The sequence below is a fragment of the Drosophila busckii genome, chromosome 3R (assembly GCF_011750605.1).
Source record: "Drosophila busckii strain San Diego stock center, stock number 13000-0081.31 chromosome 3R, ASM1175060v1, whole genome shotgun sequence".
In the NCBI taxonomy this organism is placed as follows: domain Eukaryota; kingdom Metazoa; phylum Arthropoda; class Insecta; order Diptera; family Drosophilidae; genus Drosophila; species Drosophila busckii.
Window position 1 is genome coordinate 16,897,022 of NC_046607.1, and position 19,235 is coordinate 16,916,256.

The 19,235-nt window shown below is 38.1% G+C and overlaps 4 protein-coding genes across 18 annotated transcripts; 2 read left to right on the forward strand and 2 right to left on the reverse strand.

Annotated features, from left to right (window-relative positions):
* Window positions 1-343: 343 nt before the first annotated feature.
* Window positions 344-12,028, reverse strand: LOC108603426 (fasciclin-1). 14 transcript variants are annotated; one of them, XM_017992244.1, is made up of 19 exons: window positions 11,931-12,027; window positions 11,013-11,260; window positions 8,548-8,580; window positions 6,670-6,799; window positions 6,437-6,606; window positions 6,148-6,381; window positions 5,923-6,091; window positions 5,697-5,857; window positions 5,051-5,068; window positions 4,312-4,320; window positions 3,796-3,804; window positions 3,244-3,398; window positions 3,096-3,186; window positions 2,821-3,041; window positions 2,590-2,752; window positions 2,384-2,531; window positions 2,175-2,210; window positions 1,917-2,042; window positions 344-421 (listed from the first exon to the last, which is right to left on the reverse strand). In XM_017992244.1, exons 2-19 carry the CDS (start codon window positions 11,124-11,126, stop codon window positions 417-419), a joined length of 1,992 nt encoding a protein of 663 aa, XP_017847733.1. In that variant the 5' UTR covers window positions 11,127-11,260; window positions 11,931-12,027; the 3' UTR covers window positions 344-416. The 14 variants fall into 14 exon arrangements, with proteins under 14 accessions (XP_017847733.1, XP_017847722.1, XP_017847724.1 ...); XM_017992233.1 differs by having other exon boundaries at window positions 344-2,042; window positions 11,931-12,028; XM_017992235.1 differs by lacking the exon at window positions 5,051-5,068 and having other exon boundaries at window positions 344-2,042; window positions 11,931-12,028.
* Window positions 12,029-12,849: 821 nt separating this feature from the next.
* LOC108604232 (fatty acyl-CoA reductase wat) lies at window positions 12,850-14,745 on the forward strand. The gene is made up of 5 exons (XM_017993600.2): window positions 12,850-12,979; window positions 13,051-13,163; window positions 13,216-13,726; window positions 13,788-14,520; window positions 14,574-14,745. Exons 1-5 carry the CDS (start codon window positions 12,916-12,918, stop codon window positions 14,659-14,661), a joined length of 1,509 nt encoding a protein of 502 aa, XP_017849089.1. The 5' UTR covers window positions 12,850-12,915; the 3' UTR covers window positions 14,662-14,745.
* A 355-nt stretch (window positions 14,746-15,100) lies between these two features.
* On the forward strand, window positions 15,101-16,186 carry LOC108604233 (ATP synthase mitochondrial F1 complex assembly factor 1). Its single transcript, XM_017993601.2, has 2 exons — window positions 15,101-15,414; window positions 15,477-16,186. Exons 1-2 carry the CDS (start codon window positions 15,176-15,178, stop codon window positions 16,063-16,065), a joined length of 828 nt encoding a protein of 275 aa, XP_017849090.1. The 5' UTR covers window positions 15,101-15,175; the 3' UTR covers window positions 16,066-16,186.
* Window positions 16,187-16,272: 86 nt separating this feature from the next.
* LOC108604234 (neuropeptide F) lies at window positions 16,273-17,487 on the reverse strand. 2 transcript variants are annotated; one of them, XM_017993604.1, is made up of 3 exons: window positions 17,289-17,487; window positions 16,519-16,801; window positions 16,273-16,458 (listed from the first exon to the last, which is right to left on the reverse strand). In XM_017993604.1, the coding sequence occupies exons 2-3, from the start codon at window positions 16,795-16,797 to the stop codon at window positions 16,426-16,428; spliced, it is 312 nt and encodes a 103-aa protein (XP_017849093.1). In that variant the 5' UTR covers window positions 16,798-16,801; window positions 17,289-17,487; the 3' UTR covers window positions 16,273-16,425. The 2 variants fall into 2 exon arrangements, with proteins under 2 accessions (XP_017849093.1, XP_017849092.1); XM_017993603.2 differs by having other exon boundaries at window positions 16,273-16,461; window positions 17,289-17,485.
* Window positions 17,488-19,235: the final 1,748 nt, after the last annotated feature.

Sequence of the window (19,235 nt, forward strand, 5' to 3'; positions counted from 1 at the left end):
ATGCTGCGATCATAATTTAAAGCTTATGTGTACAGTTTCAATTACCGTTTACTTTTCATCTATTTGTTTTTGGCAAAAACTAAATTTCTCTTGCAACATTCTGCATTACTAAAGATAAAGATATATGTGAGACTGTGGGGGCTTAGTGTAGTTTTTAAACATCTGTTGGTCACTAGCGATTAGGCGATAACTTAACGGCGCTTTCTCTATATATCATTGCAATGTGGGTGTTTTGGTTGGGGTCGTTTGATAGGTAGATTGCGTGAATTTTGTTGTTGATAGTGTTTCGTTTAGGCTATAAGATATTCGATATGCATATACAACATCCTTGTTTATTCTTTTCGGTTTATGTATATGCGATAGAACATATGTCGAGCTGTTTGGTAGGAAGGACACACACACGCTAGTTACAATGTCTAACCTATAAATATACATATGTAGCATTATATATGTGGGAGAGATAGAGAAAATAGAAAGAGAGTTGTTTAAAGTTAGCGCTCGGGTTTTGGCCAAGTTCTTAGCCAAGTTATTTTGATACTGCCCATAACAGACTACAAAATAAACTAGTTAGTTTTTAATCGTTTTTCATGTTTGTTTATGATAACTACATACAAAGTTGAAAATACAACTGCTGTTTGGCAGGCAAGGCCTATTCAAAGCACAAGCAAAAATATGCACAAATATGTGAAAATGTTGTATCAAAATCATGTACAGTACCCACGAGAACTAGTGTGTTTCGTATAGTAAAGTTTTTTGTTTGTTTGTTTGTTTGCTGGTGTTGTATGAAGTTGAACTTGCAGTTGCCATTGCATGTAGTATATAGTAGTATATGTACGATCGTATATAGTTGATCATGTTTAAGTGTGTTTGTTGGAGAGCGGGGGAGGCGCTAACATGCATAGCGGTATTTAACGAAATTACAAACTGGAGTGCAGTATGGGGTTTTTTACATCTACTGATGTCTGTTTGTTAGTAGGCGAATTTTGTTCGTAGCTAATTTGTTTTGATTTTTTGTTTTATTTGTAGGCATACATATTTAACCTAGATAGACAAGAATGCTGCTTAAATTTGTAATATTATGCATGTTATTTTTGCGTTTTGTTAAACTTATTTAGTTAAAAATAAAAACATTTCGGGTTTACTATTTAAAATTTTCACATAGTTTAAAAGGTATTGATGACTTTCATTACATGTCTGTGGCATTTATGTATCCATGTTGTAATTGTGTGTGTGTGTGTGCTTATTGCTTTAGCTTGCTTGGACAAATGCATTCTACTTAGTTTTAAACATTTTACAAATCATAAATACGTACAATATTAACTAAACATGACAAAAAATATACACTTAAGAACGAAACTAAATGAAATAAAACCTAAATGAACTTAAATTGTAATTATAAACGTAATTGTATAATTCATATCATACATAAGGCCATGGTAGGGTAAAACGTGTTCTTCCAATGTACACCACGAGATTCATACAAAGCAATGAAAATTATTATATGTTCGGTATGTGTGTGTGTGTGTGAGAGTGGGCGTGACACATATGTATAAAATACAGTTTAAAGTTCATCATGTATTATGTATGAATGTACAATGTACATATGTGTGTGTGTGTGTGTGTGTGTAACAACAACATGTGCTAAACATATGAAATCCTTAATTTCATTTTGGTTATTCAATTTGATTATTCATTGCTGTTGTTTTTGTTGTTGCTTATTCGCTGTTGTTGTTGTTGCTGTTGCTGTTTTTATGTTTTCATTCTTTTGATTGCGACTGTGTTGGCTGTGTATCGTTTGTTGTCTGGTTTTTTCTTTTTACATAATGATTAATGTGTTTAGTTCAAGAACTTTGCTACGGTTATCATTATGAGGTTGGCCAACAAGATGCAAATGCTTGATTCGGGCAAATAGCTACCTCCGCTTACGACCACGTCTTTCTCTTCCAGCAGCGGATAATCGATGACATGTATTATGCCATTGGTGCACTCCACATCCGGCCTATAGACATTGATCTTCTTGTAGTTCCAGGTGAGCACATAGCCTGTAAATAAAATAGATTAATCACAGTACAAATGTAAACTTTAGTAGTGTGCTATGCTATGATAGACTTGTTATGTTTAAGTTTTCGCTGTGGATGGGCTTGTGCTATAGGTTGACTAATGGCAACACTCACCAGTCCATTCATGACTAGCAGACTCATCATGTAGATCTTTTATTTTATTTTTTTTGTACATTTTAGTAGTCAAGTAAAGCAATAAATTTAGTATGGGGGTTAAAGAACAAAGAACAGCAGCAATTAGTAATAGTTACAATACCAATAAGCAGATATCGAATGAGCAGAGAAAAAGCATTTTAGGTGCCACAAATGCTTAAGCTACTTACGTCCAGCCTCCTCCTCGACCTTGATCTTAAGCGAGTCACGGAATGTGGGCAGCACCACTTGATCGGTGGTAAGCGACATTTGCGCCAGATCCTTCATGGTATAAACATGATCCGCAATAACCAAATGACGTTCCAAAATGCTCTTGGACTAAACAACAAACGTACGAATGAGTATAAAACAAAAGTCAGCGCTGAGTTGAGCTTACGTGATAGGCAAAGTCACGCATGAAGAGCTTCTTATGCGCCGAGGGATAGTCCAGTTCGGTCTTTTGCCAGCCCTTGTCGCGGGGCACGAAGAAGGTGTAACGACGCTGCGTGTTGTTCAGTTGATCGGTAAAATGCGAGAACTGTCCCATCTTGAAGGTATCGCTGTGTAAGCATGGTGAAATTGCATTACATCTTTTAACAAGGTGTGAACAGAATTTCAAAATGCTTACCTCATCATCGGATCAGTTTCCAGCTTGCCCAGCACAGTGGTGTGCGGTACGCCCAAAACGCGATCAATAATATGCACATAGCCGTTAGTTTGAGCCACATCAGCCTGCATTACAGTGGCGTTGACGCCACCACCCTCAACAGTGACAACAGCATCGCCGCCTTCGCCTTTAATGTTGAAATACAAAAAGGTGCGATTGTTAACTGTGGGCACCTGAGCAATCTGCAAGTATATAGCGTTATATATAGATATTATAGTTTTATAGATTGAGCTTACCATATTTGCATTCTTTTGTCTAATTTTGTCAACGTTTAGACGATCCTTGATAATATGCATGTTGAGTATATCAGTCATGCGCTTGCGATCTCTGTAAACATAAAACGCTGCTCGAGTAACTGACTTTAAAAAATGCATTTGACATTACCTGATAATGTTGTCGATGGAGCTCACATTCCAAGCCTCATTGCTGGGTGCCAATATAGTCACTTCGGACAGATTGTTAATGCCTTCAAGCACAGCGCCGCCAGCATCCATAATAACCTCATAGAATTTACGCAGTGCGCCGTTCTCGCCGTTGTCCTTTAAAATATATAACAACAAATATATATAATCCACACTTTTTCTCGACACAATGAAAAACGAAATAATAAACTAAAATGCAAACAAGCAGTATTGTTTGTAATGGCGAGGGACGTTCAAGCTGTGAGAATATTTGGGTAATGCATTATCTTTTCTTTTGGGGGGGAGTTGCAAACAGCTAACAGCACAACACTTAGGGTTTTGAATATGAGTGGGGGGGTAAAATAATAAAGGTGAAGCCAATTGTATTCGAATTCGAGCCCATGTGCTAATGCTTTCGAGTTTCTGCATGAAATGTTGATACTTTATACTGATGTGTATGATAAAACTGAGAATATCTGCGAACATTGATGACTGTTTGTTTGTTGTATTCGATGAATTTTATGCAGTTACTTACGTTCAGGAACTAAATCGGTACAGTCGGTGTACAAACGGATGGAGAAGTTGTAGTGGAAATAGAGCGTATAAATTATATATGCATATTCGGTTTGTTTTGTTATTTTCAAGTTGAAGTGTTTTAAGTTATATTTTATATATATGTTTATTCAGGTTCCGCGCGTAGTTTGTGCAAGTTCCGCCACAGAGTTGGAAATATATTTGAAATGAACACAAGGATTATAGTTTATTTGCTTGAGACACAAGTGTTATTAACTAACTTTTTAAAATTGAAACGTGTATCAGGCAGTTGTTTGTACTATTTACATTGTTGTAATAAAATACAATTTATTCTGATACAAAAAGCGTGCAGGGCTAAGGTATAAATTATAATCCAAACTAAAAATGGAGTTTTAAAAAATGAAATCAAGTCATTAAGCAAGCATAGTTTAAATTTTGTTTCTTGCAGGAATAATTTGTAAAGCAAACGTTTTTAAAAGAACAAACAATTACGCTTAATATTCAGTTCGGTGCTTACCTTGAACGACTTTACATTATAAATTGTTGGTCAATTTCAAAGTGCAGATGTGTCGAATCAGATTTCATTTCGTTAGCGATATGGGAATTGGGTTTTGTATGAAAACGAAAATATAGATCAACTGGTCAGTAGAGCGAAAATATCAATAGCAAGTGTATACAACAAAACGCTAAGCAAACACAGTTAGAATTCTAAAGAAATATACAAAATTTTGAAAGATGAGGCCGACACGATTTGGGAGCGCAACAATGTATTTTAATGTAGTTTATGTGGCGGCATGTGGCGGCTACTACAGCTATAACATATATACTATGTACGATCAAGTTGTGATCAGGGCATGCCGACTGAGCGAATGAACGAGAGAGTTCGATTATGGAAAGGATTAGCTAAAGACACATTGAATTTACAAATGGGCTGTGAGAACTTTTGAAGTTTTTGTTTTACACATGAGTTTGGCAAGCGGACTTGGCTACAGTAAAGCAATAATAAAGCCAATTGTTGTTGTTTTTTTTGGGAAATTTTGTAGCTTGCAACTGTTGCCAGTGTCTGCTTTGGCGGCGAGCTGCTTTTGGAATTTGTTTTTCTATTTTCTGTTGTGCCAATTGTCGCAGCTTTTTATGCAGATGTTTTGAAAATATAAAAATTGGCGTACACACAAGTAAAATAAATTTACATTAAATACATTGCTTTTCTTTTTTTTTTACAATTTTTTTGTTTTTGATTTGTTGGTAATACTTACATTACACCCAAAATTTTTTTAAAATAAAATTTATATTTTAAAAATTATTTTAAAATAAAATTTTGCTTATGATTTTACATGGAAGCGAAACATAAATTATGTAACGATTAAAGTCTTAAGCGCTTGCAGCACTGCTAAACTTTAAACTTTTAATTTGAAGCGTATTCGTTTCTAGGTAAAATCAGACTTTGGGCATTGGTTTTAATTAATAAAATGTGTTACGCTAAGTTCGAGTTCTAGTTTTAGTTTTTAGCAAGCGGCGCTGATCAATTGTGCAATTGTTGTTTATATTTATTTTTAACTTTGCATATAGACGAACTCCGAAATGCTTGTGGCCAGAGTCTTTGATTGCCACTTGTTCCAAAACGCGCGCTGCTCAACTAAATGCAAAGCAATGTGGCCGTAATCTCTGCGTATGTGTGTGTGTGTGTGCGCGTTTGTATGTTCTATGTATGTGTAAGCGTTTACTGAGGCTAACTAGTCCAGCAGCCAATCCAAAATGCCAAGCCTTATCAGTTCAGTTCAGGCCATACGCATAATGTTTATCAAATGCTAATTGTTTATATAAGTCTGTGTGTGTGTGTGTGTGTGTGTGTGTGCTTATCTATTGATTGGTTGTGTGTCAATGGGTGCCACGCCCACCTACCTGTAGGAACTGTGTGACGGTCGTATCGATAATCATAAGCGGACGATGAATCAAGTGCACAACGCCATTTTTAACTGGAATGTTGGCCTTAACAATTTCGGCTAAGACCACGCCCGTTGGATGCTTGGCATCGCCTATGATTGTATTGGACTTGACATACACTGCAAGCAAAAAAACAAAACAATTGTTAGTTGCAGCTCATACTTAAATTGCTAACGCTATTTACTTTTGCCATCCTTTTGTTTAAAGAAACTGACGGTAACCTTGAGCTGGTCCTCAAAAGCAGCCGAAGTCTTGGGCTCATCGTGCTGCGAGGCGGCAGTGAATATGACAGTGTTGGGTATAACATGGCCATCAATGACCTTGGCATCAACTAAGCTGCTGCGTGTCGAGAGCTTAACAAAAAGAATTAAATGAATTAAAATTTTAAAAATTAAACTGCAGAGCTTACCTTGAAGCCTTCATCCACAGGCACAAGGAACGTGTGTGTGCCAGGCGCTTGGTACAGCGATTCCTTCTTCATCAGCGACACCTGCGAGCGATAGGTGCGCAGACGATTGTTCTCACCAACGTTCAGATGATCTGCCTGCTGCATGAACTGCATTGCATCCAGATTGTTGACATCAGCCTTGGCGGATTGCGACGCAGTCAGCGGCTCCAGCACCTCATCGATGACATGCATAACCTGTAATTAAAGTAATTAAGCTATGTGCTTATAGTTTATAATTGAGTCAACAAACCTGTCGCCTGCCCGCAGCATTGGTCAGCTCCACGCTTAGTGAGGGAATAATGCGCGCATTGTTCACATAAATATCGCCATTGCGATTTTTAGTTATATACAACGGCGGATTGCCATCCATGTCCGATGTCATGGTCTTCTGCAGCTGATCTTTGTTGAACGCAGCGGTGGCTGTAATAGAATTGGAATTAATTGAATTGCTCATCGGATCAGAGTACAAATCTCTGCACTTACTAATGTGGTAGAGCACATGTGTGGGGCCTTTGTGGCGCTGGAAGGCTTCATTTGTGGGCACAAAGATCGTGCAGGAGCGCAGCGAGAGCGTCGAGTTGGCCACAGGATTCTGCTCCAGCAGGCTATAGAACTGTAAGTGCATATAAAATAGATAGACTTAACTATGTAGCAGAGTGTATATTGAACGCAACTTTAGCATGCAAGCTAATAAATTAATGTGGGTGGGGAGTTGGTACACATGGCTATTATTCGTTTTTTTTGGCGAACTAACGTCATGGCAACGTCAAACAACTGGAACTCATATAAATGAGCAATGCCTGTCGGCGGCCTAAAAAGGTTTATTGAACCAATTACATAAGCGAGCGACGGTTTATTGCCCCTGCACCTAGTTCTACATAGTAGAGAAAACAGGAATGCTTGTCAGCTGGCAGGACACATGGAAAATGCATTTTCCAAGCCTACCCTAGTTAACAGACACTGACCCTTTCGTACGAGTTGACGTTGCCACCACCAACAGCAACACCAACACCACCACCTGCCCAACCGCACACTTTGCGGCTTCCCAGCTCACAGAGCCACGCCATGGCACACACAATGTTGCACGCCCTGCCATGCTACGTGCCACGCCCCAATGCACAATGCACAGCGCAGCAAACAAAGCTCACTGTTTTTTAAATTGACCATTTTAATGTGTGTACGTGTCTGTGTGTGTAACTATGTCTGTATGTGTGTGTGTGTGTTTCTCTATTACGCTCTTATCCTGCCATGAGTCACGTCAAATACCTGCCCTGGCCCATGCTCCATTTGCGTATCTAAGTTTCGGCATCGCACACCAGCCAAGTAAACATTTCATTGTGTGACTCTGTACAACATTTGACAACGATCTTATAGTTTTGCTGCATGGGATTCTAACTTTATATTTATTTAACTTTGAAATATATATAAGATGGGTTGATTTGAATGATTTGTCAACAAAAATGACAAAATGATTCTACGAAAAATTCTAACATCACATCAACATTTGATTAATTAACTTTTGTAGCAAATTTATTTATTTTATTATTATTATTATTTTTGAACAAACCGACGAGCTGAGTCTGATATGCTTATCTGATTACATGTGCGTTAGCTAATTAATGTAGCCGCCATGCTACAGCATCTGACACTGTCGGCTGTGACCGACTGCACTCTTTCCTTAGTAATTGAGACAGCAGTTGTCGCCGATGTTATTATTATCCTGCTATCGTTCTTTGTTATTAGTCTAGATGGATTTCATTTCGCTTTCGAAATGCTTTCGCATAGAAGACAGGGCTTGATATCGAGAGTTGCTAATATATTCCTAGCACGCAGACAGAACAAACGAACAACAAAATGGTTAATCAAATATATATACACTTAGTTTAGGGTATTTTTTGTGATTTGTAATTGCACCAAGCGCTGTCAATTATGCGCTTTGGCTGATTTTAATGCATTATCAGAGTTCGCAGCATTGAGCGGCGATTTGTAATCTGAAGTCTTGTGGGGGGTAGCAACACACCCCTCTGAGCTCTGTCTGGCACCCGCTGTGTATATAATATATAAATGCATTTGATTTTCATGCGCTCACAGTGCCATTGAACCTGGTCAGAGAGTGGAATAGATACAGCTAGGAGGACGACAAAGTCAAGGGCATTGTGAGTCAGAGCGCGTCAACTGAGAGCTAGAGCTAGAGCCAGACGGCGGTGCAAACAAAATTTAGCTGCTGTTGGTGGTCATTGCAACCCCGTAGCACGCCCACGCCCACTTCAAAATACTCTCAACCCTTATTTACAATTTTATTAACAAAATTAAGGCAAAAAACATGTAACGGTTTTTCTGGTTTTTTTGTTAGTTGCTTACCCTAGCCGGCATAATGCGCTTGAAGGATGTGCTCTGTAAAAAAAAGAGAGAAGAGAGAGAGAGAGAAGAAAGAGAACCGCTAAGAGTTCAAAATTTTGCATTGCAACACACTTTTCAGTTTGTTTAAAGTTTTAGCCAATTATTTTATTGGTATGCTACGAGTACGGGTGTGTGTGTGTGTGTGTGTATTTATCTATTAATTTGTTTCTTGGGGGTGTGACATATGAGGAAATTCAATTCAGCTGCTAATAGAGCCATCGCTACATTTTTAAAAGTGGACAAGGGCGGACAAGACAGGCGGCCAGCTTCCTGAGCAGAGAGCGCACTTCATTGACTTGAAACAGAACGCAATGTATGCCCCAGTGTAAATATGTATTCAGTTTTAATTGATACAAATTATGCATACATATGTGTGCAGATGGTAAAGTTTTCTTTTTTTTTTTGTTTTGGGATAATTGCAGCCCCTCAGAGTTTTTGTTTTAATTGGTGTCGGCATCAGGCACGAGACTGTCATGAATAAGCGAAGTAGGAGTAGAACAAGTAGCAAGGAGGGCACGCAAAGTCGGCCGCAATGGATCATTAATGCATCGCACAATATATATCTACATTGGAACAATATTCTATTTGCGTGTGTGTGTCTGCTTAGAGCCCCATTAAGGTCAGTTGCTCATTCACGTTCAACGCCTTGGCTGTTGTTATTTGTAGCGGCGTTATAATCTATAGCAGCCCATCCCCAGCCCCAGCTCCAGCCCCGAGTAGCTTCATCATCACGCGCCTCTTGGCTTGCCGATGAATGCGTTCTGTATTGTAATCTTAAATTAAATTTAATTGAATTCGTTGTTGATTGCCCGTGTGTGTGTAGCTGTCTCTCTTCTTTACTCTTTTTAGATTTATACTTGCTATGCAGTTGACAACAATTCCACCCACACAAGCTGCATCATTTGTCTGTCTGTCTTTCTAGCTGTCGGCAGTCAAAGGTTAAAAATTAAAGCTAAAATTAAAATTGAGAATGATAAATAAAATGAGACACTCGTCTCGAGAAAGGAAGTACGAGGTCAGCATTGCAGGTCAACATGCAATGTGTGCTCAACAATTTGTCGAATAGATGCTAAATTCATCAGTTTGCATGCATAAAATGATTTCCGATTGAATTGCGCTACTTTTGCTAATGAGTTTCCAGAAATAAGATTATGCTTGATTGCACTTTGCATGCATCTGCATTTGAAATGGAAAAAACTCAATCAGCAATCAATGTCTTATCAATAGAAACAGGTCTGCACTTGTTCATTACAGCTAGGCGGTCATTTTGTTCAGGCGTTCATATGAACGAACCGACGTGGCTCCGAGTTAAGAACGGGGCTTATGACAAAAGCTGCTCATATGTATCTTATAGAACGCACACGCTCTGCTAAGTCTGGTAGTCAACGCTCACATAACATATACTTATGCTAGCTAGTTAAAGGTACTAACTATGCATGTGTCTGTGTGTAACTATAGCGACAATTACCGTTGAGGTTAGACTCGCAGATCGCACGCTTTCTTTTCAATTGTGAAATTGTTTCTTTGCCTATGTACAATGCATAGCTACACTTACATATATACATACATATCTATGTAGCTATGTAACTATTTTTGGGCATTAACTGCTTAACAGAGTAGAACGCTCGAGAGACCGAACTGCCTGTTATTGTTACTATTATTTGTTGTTGTTGTTTTAGGCTGCGCACCTTTAATGGCTTCTGACTTTTTACACTTTTCGTTTGTCCAGTGTGAAGGTGTAAAAATGTTGAGGCAAACCAACCAACACATTAACAAATAATTGTGTGTGTGTGTAGTTTGAAAACAGTTATGCTCAGTCGACAGCAACGACCGGCACTTTATCGCAATGAGTTTATTTTTTGCTTTTGCATATTTTATTTAGTTTATATAATGGAATCAGCATGCATATCTAATGCTGAAGCAACCGCGAACTGGACTTTGTGCTCTAGCCGGGCGGATTGGCGGATGCTTAGGAGCCGCATCGATTTTTCAAACTGCAACAACAAGTGCAAATGCGAAAAGGTCAAGGACGTGGAGCAGGAAGGCAGCTCAGCCGCCGCTAACGACGACTACCTGTGCGGGTGACACACACACACACCAACACATACATACACGCTCTCATACGCTCTCTCGCATTTCTTTTTGGTTTTTTCTTTTCAAGGGCAACTAGGCCGCCAGGCTAGAGCTCTAAATGTGTCAACGTTTTATTTTATAACTTCGATCCAGAGTTTGTAGCATGACTGTGTGTGTGTGTGTGTGTGTGTGTACATCTGTATAAACAACTGTGTTTAGTGGGACAAGTACCTATATCTCTACCTACATACGTATGTACGTGTTAAGCCAACCCAAGCAGTTACATGTGTTTTTCTATGCTTAAGAGGGGCGTTATATTTACTTTAACTGTATTTCTCTTGTCTCTGACTCACCTGCGAAAGTTCCGAATCATCGCGCAACTTGTCAGCCAGCTCTGCGGCAGCTGCATTCGTTGCAAAGCAGCAGAGCAGCAGCAGCGCTGCTCCTATCCCACAGCGTAGCAGCATTTTTTACAGCAGCAACAACAACTAAAATACGCGCGGCGTGCGGGCGAGCGGCACTTGTATTTGTTTGCTAAGACGCGGCGGCTTACGCGGGGTTTGCCAATGTATTTGTGAGCGCGCGTCTACGTTAAAAATATCTGCAATTCAAAACGCAAACATACACATAAATATTGCATATATTATGTACATTGAGCCACCCTCTGGCTTAAAACCACCCCCATTAGTATGAAACTTGAAAATTGGCAAAAAGTTATCTAAATCACAGCTTATATGGTAATTGTAAAATAACTTTAACAGCAAAGCTGCGATATGCCAGCGGCTTGGCTTCAAAAATATTTATTCATTTTGCATACACACATTCGCACCCATACCAATTAAAAGTCGTTATGTCACATGTATACATGTAAAATACAAGTACCAGAAGCACAAGAAGCAAACAGCAAAAACAACAATCAAAGCTAAGCTCCGCTTATTGTATATTATTTTTAATGTATATTTTTCATTCTTCTTGCTTCTTTTTTGTTTTCAGCGACACTTGTGCTTTTTTTGCGGTTTGAATTCAAGGAGCTTCGCTTTGCAAAATTCAAGAAACAAAAAAATATCTGCAAGAGAATGTGTGTATGTGTGTGTGTATAGGCCACAACCAAAGGCTTTGAATTATGCAATGTGCCTTTTAACTCTTTTAATATCCTTTCAATAGATTTTGTTCGTGCTTTACATCGCAATCAATACTAAACCGATGCACTTCTTTATTTTTTTGTGTTGCTAAAGCCACATTTTCTTTTTTTTTTTTAATTTTTTCTTTACTTTTGTAGAATCGTTGCTGCAGCAAAAAACGCGCACAATCCAAGCTACGAACTGAACACGACAACTATTTAAATTTAACTAAGAGTTTCGTCAGCGAGTCCGTGCTTAGTAAGTCTCTTTCTGTCTCAGCGAATAAGTACTTTCTCTCAAAAATTAACAGCGAATTAGTGATGTAAGAAAAACATCGGCTATCGATGTTTTTTTTTAACAATGTTTCCCTATGATTCTGTTGATATCGATGTTACAACAACATGCTTCTGCCGGCAGCGTTCTCACTATCGATGGCACTATCGGTATACGATAGCAGCAATACAGCTGCCTCGCTCTTTTAAAATAGCTGGAAATAGCTAAAAGATCGAGAGAGAGAGAGCTAAAAGAGAAACTAGCGAGTATTATCTACAATACTATTGTTAAAGCTAATATTTGTTTAAAACTAAAAGAGCGCCAATTTTTGTTAAATACAAATAAGCTCTTTTTAAAAACGGCAAACAACTATTAGATTGTTAGACATTTATTCAGTTTTTTTTTTTTTTTGAAACAATCTACAGCAACTATAATAATTATTGAAAAGTACAAATAATCCATATGTATGTTGAACATGAAATAACATTCAAATTTAACTGTTGGGAACGAAGTACACTCATTTGAATTTATAATATTTAAAATGTGTGCGTTACATTTGAATAATTTGATATTGTGTAAGTCATGTGACATTAAGGCTTCCTTGTAAAACTGATTGTTAGTTTGCTCATTAGCGATGCAATTGTTGAACTATCTACCATTTACTTTCTATGTATATATAAGACAAGGGCAACAGTGTAATTACTATATTCAATTTGAAGTCGAATTTCTTGCATTCTAAATATTGGCATGGGCTAAAGTATAAAAGACATCAACGTAAATTCGCAAGAGCTTAGTCGCCGTGTAAGTGCCCCCGTCACTTGTGCTATAGATATTAGATTATACCATATTTTTCAAAACCAATATGGAAGCGTTTTATAAAAATAAAACAATTCTGATGAGTGGTGCCACTGGATTTTTAGGCAGAGGTAAGTTCAATAGTTTTTATAAAGTGTCAACGACCCCACCCGTTTATTTCGGTTTCAATTATTTTGTCTAGTACTCATAGAGACGATTCTGCGTACAACGGCAGTCAAGCGCATTTATATACTTGTCAGGACCAAGCGGGGAATGGATATACAAGGTCGTATTACTGATTTGACTAGCGATGTGGTAAGTATAAAAAGAGTTTATTAATGATACTTTTTAATAATTTAACTTGCAGATTTTCAGCTTACTATTGAAAACGAAACCCAATGCCTTGGAGCGTATAACAGCTATAGCTGGAGACTGTGAATTGGCTGATCTAGGCATTAGCGCTGGAGATCGAAAGTTGCTTACGCAGGAAGTTAATATTGTAATTCATAGTGCTGCCACTGTTAATTTTATGGATCCATTACACTTGGCCTTGGATATTAATGTACGTGGTACTAAACTGATGGTGCAACTGGCCAAGCAGATGACTCATTTGGAGGCGTTTGTGCATGTATCGACTGCCTTCTCCAACTGCCCAATGGGACACGTGAATGAACATTTCTATCCTGGAAATTTGACTGCTAGTTATGACAAAGTTCTCATGATGAAAGAACAGCTTGGCGCCGAACTTATAGATGAAATGGCACCAGTGCTGCTAAACAAGTATCCCAATAGTTACACTTATACAAAGGCTCTGGCAGAGCAAGTGATCCAAGTAGAAGCACAAAACTTGCCGATTTGTATATTTCGCCCTGGCATGAGTGAGTTTCTATAGTCCACAGAAAAAATCTAAGTAATTTTTCTAATAGTATGCAACTTTAGTACTTCCGATTCATAAGGGGCCCCATGCGGGATGGATTAACAATCTGTATGGACCAATTGCTTTCATTTTGGGCGCTGCCTACGGAGTCGTCCGTTTAACGGTCATCGATAGGAGTGCGCGCTCTAATATAGTGCCAGTGGATTATTGTGCCAATTTGGCGCTTGCCAGTGCTTGGCAAGCTGCGAAGGAAGCTCCACCGCGTAACCAAAAGTCCAGTGGCCTGACCACAAATAGGGAAGCGACTATATATAACCTGGTGCCAACTGATAAAAATGAGATTAACTGGGATATGTTTTTTAATCAAATACAAGATTACAAGGAGATTTGTACATTGCCAAAGATGATTTGGTATCCTTTTACACACACAACTAACATATATTGGTTATGGTATGTGGGTATAATTTTCTATCATATTATACCGGCCTACATCGTTGACTTTGGCTTATTATTGACTGGCAAGAAGCCACGTTTGGTGAAGACATATGAAAAGATTCACTCTAATCTTAAACTTATCAAACCGTTTACAAGAACCAATTGGACATATGATACGCGCAATACGACGCGATTATCAAATAGCCTATCACAAGAGGACCGTGAACTTTATCCTTTTGATATGCAAGCTATCGACTGGACACAATACTTTGAAGTAGCGCTTTTCGGCATGCGAGAGCACTTAGGAAAAGAGAAACCAACTCAGGAATCGTTTATGAGAGGCGCAAAGCGTCTTAAGCTGTATGTACTTTGGTATAAAATTCTCAATGATTTACTTTATTTTATTTTTCAAGGTTTAAAAGGTTACATCGAGCTTTGCAAGCTTTTCTTGTCTTTATTGCCGGCACAATACTCTGGCAGTTCCTTAAACTATTCATGTAAAATTAAAAATCTAATATATAACGTTGTAGTTGTGAAATAAATTTGAGGGTAAGAGTTTTAAAAATAGAATACTATTAGAAAATATACGTTTTTTTTTAAATTTGAATTTAAGCTTTTATATATTTTCTGTTCATCATCACTAACTCGACGTAATATGTACAAATATCCGATACGCGCTTTGAATTTGAGTATAAGTGTTGAAAAAGTGCAGTGTTGTATAAAACTAACGTAACGCAAACCTAAAACATTTGGACTTATTCTTATCAACAATTTTTGACAATCACATATTTACTTTTGCCATTTCTATGTTTACTATTAAACTAAATATTGCTGTGACTACACGACAATGACAAGTGATTTTCAAACTCTTTTGACAAATCACGGGTAAGTAAGTATCGCACATCTCTAGTTTTCAGCAGCCCTGTATTTAGCACTTACATAATTGTTATTATTTGTTTGCCAGCGTGCAGAAAGTGTTAAAATTGTATGAAAAATACACTTTAGCATTGTCGGAATGGAATGCAGCCGTAAGTTCCTGCGCGTTTTTCAATATCGACACGTTTTCTCGCGCAGCATTGCCATGTCATCGTCATCACGTGCTAAGGAAGCCATTGAGCAGCTAAAGGAAACAAATCCCTACTATTTCAAATATGCGGATAAAATAGCCAAAATGCAGAAGACTTCGGCCGAGGAGTTCTTGGATCGCGTTGAACGTGTTGTCAATCCAATTAAGGATGGACAGAGTCAGGCCAGGTGAGTTAATTAATTTAAGAGAATATGACAATGACGTTACTTAAAACCCACTTTTCTATTAGATCATACTCTGAGCTATTGAACCCGAAGCAGAAGCTGGCCCAGGAGCAGGCTGAGTTGCCGCACAAGAAGCTGAGTGACATAATGAAGCTGGAGCTGCTTGCCGATAAGAATGCTGAGGAGATTTCGCAAATCTGGATCGAATACCATAAGACTAAGGAAGTGCTCGCGGCTACGCTCACTGTGGATCAGTATCAGAAGCTAATGTCACGCGCAAAGGAGCATCCCATATTTTTACTGCCCTTGCCACGCAGTGAGGGCTTTGAATTCTTCATGTTGCAGTTTTCCGCCAACACAGTGCATTTTACACCTTTGTTGGCCTATCAAGTGCATCATGAAAATGCGCCCGAGTGTCTCACCTTGGTGCACTACACCGAAACTGAGGACAAAGGCATAGTGCTAATGCGTGGCGAGTATGATAACAAGGTACTAACTGCACAGGAGGCACAGTGTTTGGCTAACGAGTTACAAATGTTCTACTACAAGCCAGACGAGAATAAGCTGAAACTGCTGGAAGTTTTTACAAAACGTCCAGACGAGTTCAAGCATATGGATCTTATTAAGGAAGTGGAGAATATTCAACTTGCTTAAGCGCTGTTGAGCTCTGAGCTAAAATACATATAGACAATAGAAATCAAAATGGCAATTTTAATTTACCATATATTCAGATTTGGAATAGGTCTTTAGTGGTTGGTCGCTTTAAGAAAATATCGCAAAGGATAATGTTATATATTCGAAATACATTTTGAATACTTAAAAATAAGATTGCGTTTCTAGGTAAATGAAACTAAGTGGATATCAGTAGTTTACCATTTATTTATGAATGGTTTGCAGAAACACTAAGAACATGAGTGTATTTTAAATGTATAACTTATTTAAGCCATTGCTCCAAAATTATGCGAAAAGCTTTTTAACAGTTTGATAAAGATGTAGTTTTCATTCGAATATAGTTTAAAAGAATTCCTCCTCCCCGACAGAATGCTGCTGCTATGAATATAAATATTTTATTATTTGCTATAAAAATTGATTGAGTTTACTGCTTACCAGCTCTGCGGCTATGTTGTTGTCCTTGTTGTTGTTCTGGCTGTTCTCCAGCATCTGACTGCGTAGTAGATGCAGCAATGAGCCACGTTTGCCAAAGCGCACACGCGCTCTATCGCCGTAGTAAACATCCAGATCCTGCAGATATTTGAGTGCATCCTCCATGGTATTAATTTCATTGCCACGAGACGTACGCGCCTTGGTGGCCTCCACATTGCAACCAGCGGCAAAGAGCGTCAGCGCAATAAGGACGAAAAGAGTGCAGCGCATTGCGTTGGACATGGCTCTGGGAGAAAGTGAGAGAGCGAGAGAGAGAGAGAGATATATAATTGCTTTTATGATTAAAACTAATTTGATTGATTGCCTAGCAGTGCACTTGTCTGTCTAATTTGTATGCAAGCTGGAAACGATTACAGAACAAGCTCGCTAAGGCGAACAAATACAAATATATATTTTTTGAAAAACAAGTTAAGCTTTTATGCAAATTTTGTGTAACATATGTATAATTATAATTTGAAATAATAAGAAATATCGAGCCTCTACTGTAGTTTGATTGATTTTTTTTAATAACGATATTTGCATAATTATCTGCGACTTGACAGACAATTTGTTAGCTTACAATGCCCTTATCCCAGAGCAGTTTAATGGATTATTTAAAGAGCGCCCTGCTAATAGATTTGCAATTTTGTATGCTAATTGACTTAAAGTCTGATGCATAGATTTATTGTAAATGAGAATAGTTCACTGTGCTGCACTTTTTTAAACAAACATACCTTTTGAATTGTTGAGTATTGTTCTAGTCTCAAATGTTTATGCAGCAAACGGAGGAGTTGCTTATGAAATCAATGCACGGGACCAAATGTGAACTGTTGAGCGGCAGCGTCGCCATTTATACGCATCCTAGACAGCGAGTGGGTGGCCGGGCTTGGCTCACCTGCAGGCCGCCCGCACAGCGAAGCCTCAAAAAATATATATTTTGTTTTGTTTATGTGCTTTTTAATTATGTTGCCAGCTAGAAAGTTTTGCCACAGCAGCTGGCATGCCAGCGCAGCTCCAATGCTAACAAATGCTGACAGTTGCCTAACGAGATATCGCAGCAGAAATATTAATGACAAATTTAGATATGCAGGATTAGCTAACAGTTGTGCCGGGCGGCTCACCTGATAAGGCAATATGGAGCGTAACTTTGCTGTAACTAATCATTAATTAGAATTAATTGTAAATGGTTTAATGGCAACTGGTGCTTATTTAACTAAAGGGGTACACTTTCAATTGATATATAATTTGGGGTCACATGTGTCAGCATAGATCAATAGCGAAAGATTTAATAGAGTAGTTAGCGCATACATAAACGTATACGTATACGTATATTACGTATACGCAGGCCACTGTACATGTGACGTCACAGTTATTAGTAAGTAAACGCTTATTATATTCGTATTAGCTTATAATGACCCCAGCTAATTAACAAGAAGCATACATACTAGTACAACCTTTAATTTAGTTGTTTTGCTTTAGTTGTAGTTATTCTGTTTTTTAATTCTATGCTTGCAGCGTCGATTAGATGCTGGTTGTTAGAGCACACGAGTATTGCAATTGAACTCGTTAAATATGCATTAGAACTGGGCGGCACGTTTCATATTTAAATCTAATTAGCATCCAACTTGGTCGCTCTGTTCCTTGTTGTTCGATTTAGTTTAACTGGTTACATAGTAGATATCAAATAATTTTCCTGTATTATTAATTTCAATAATCAAGTACACACTGTCTACCCTCCAAAGTTTAGCGCAATTTAGGTTAACCTTGAGCACATTTCAAAGCGCTAATGTACCCTTAGGTGCTTTACCGAGCGACAGCAAAGTCCAAGCCTAAAGAAAGTCATATGCAAGTCTAAGCAACTTGTTGAGGTTCACCAGACATATACGTCAAGTCTATTAGCCATGGGGAATCCCAGCTGCATTAAGCTCAAGGATCTTTTGCATAACCCACAATATGCAGCTGCCTTTCTAAGCAACTCATTGTTCTGCTTTGCATTGAGCTGTTGACTGTGGACCATTGTCTTGTCACCTTGCAAGTGTTAAGATGTCAAAAGAGTTAAAATAAATCCAAATGCATTTGCCATACAACTGTCATTTAGCGTTATACGCCGTCTATATGCTAATGAAAATTGACCATATAACAGTAACTGCCCAGTTAACTGCACGCATCGCGTGTTTTATCCCCTGGCATTATCTTCAAGGTACTAAATTGGGCGTGTGGTGTGTGAACTTCTAGAGAGATCGTTGCAAGTAATGGGCGTACGTAAGTTCACCGATAATTTGAATATTTCGGAATTTTTAGATCGGTTGGTGTGCTTCCCGGCTAGTACTGGAACTAGTATTATTACTGTAATCAGTAAACAACAAATGTAATATTAAATTGAAAAACAAAGCTATAAATAATGCGGGCATCCGATTGTCTATATCCTCATTGTATGCCAAATCTTCTGCTAAATGAAATTTGTACATTGAACAAATTCTCGCTTAATTGATGGTTTCTCACACTATTAATCAATTAATTAATGATATTGTTAAATCATTAATTTAAGATTTATGAAACTTGTTTGCTTAGTATTTTTGCAAGCTACTTGAATTGATTTGAAAATTGCATTAGCTCTCAGTTAATAGAAATCAAATTAATTAGTTTTCTATTTACGCTTAACTGCAATTATTTCTAACCGC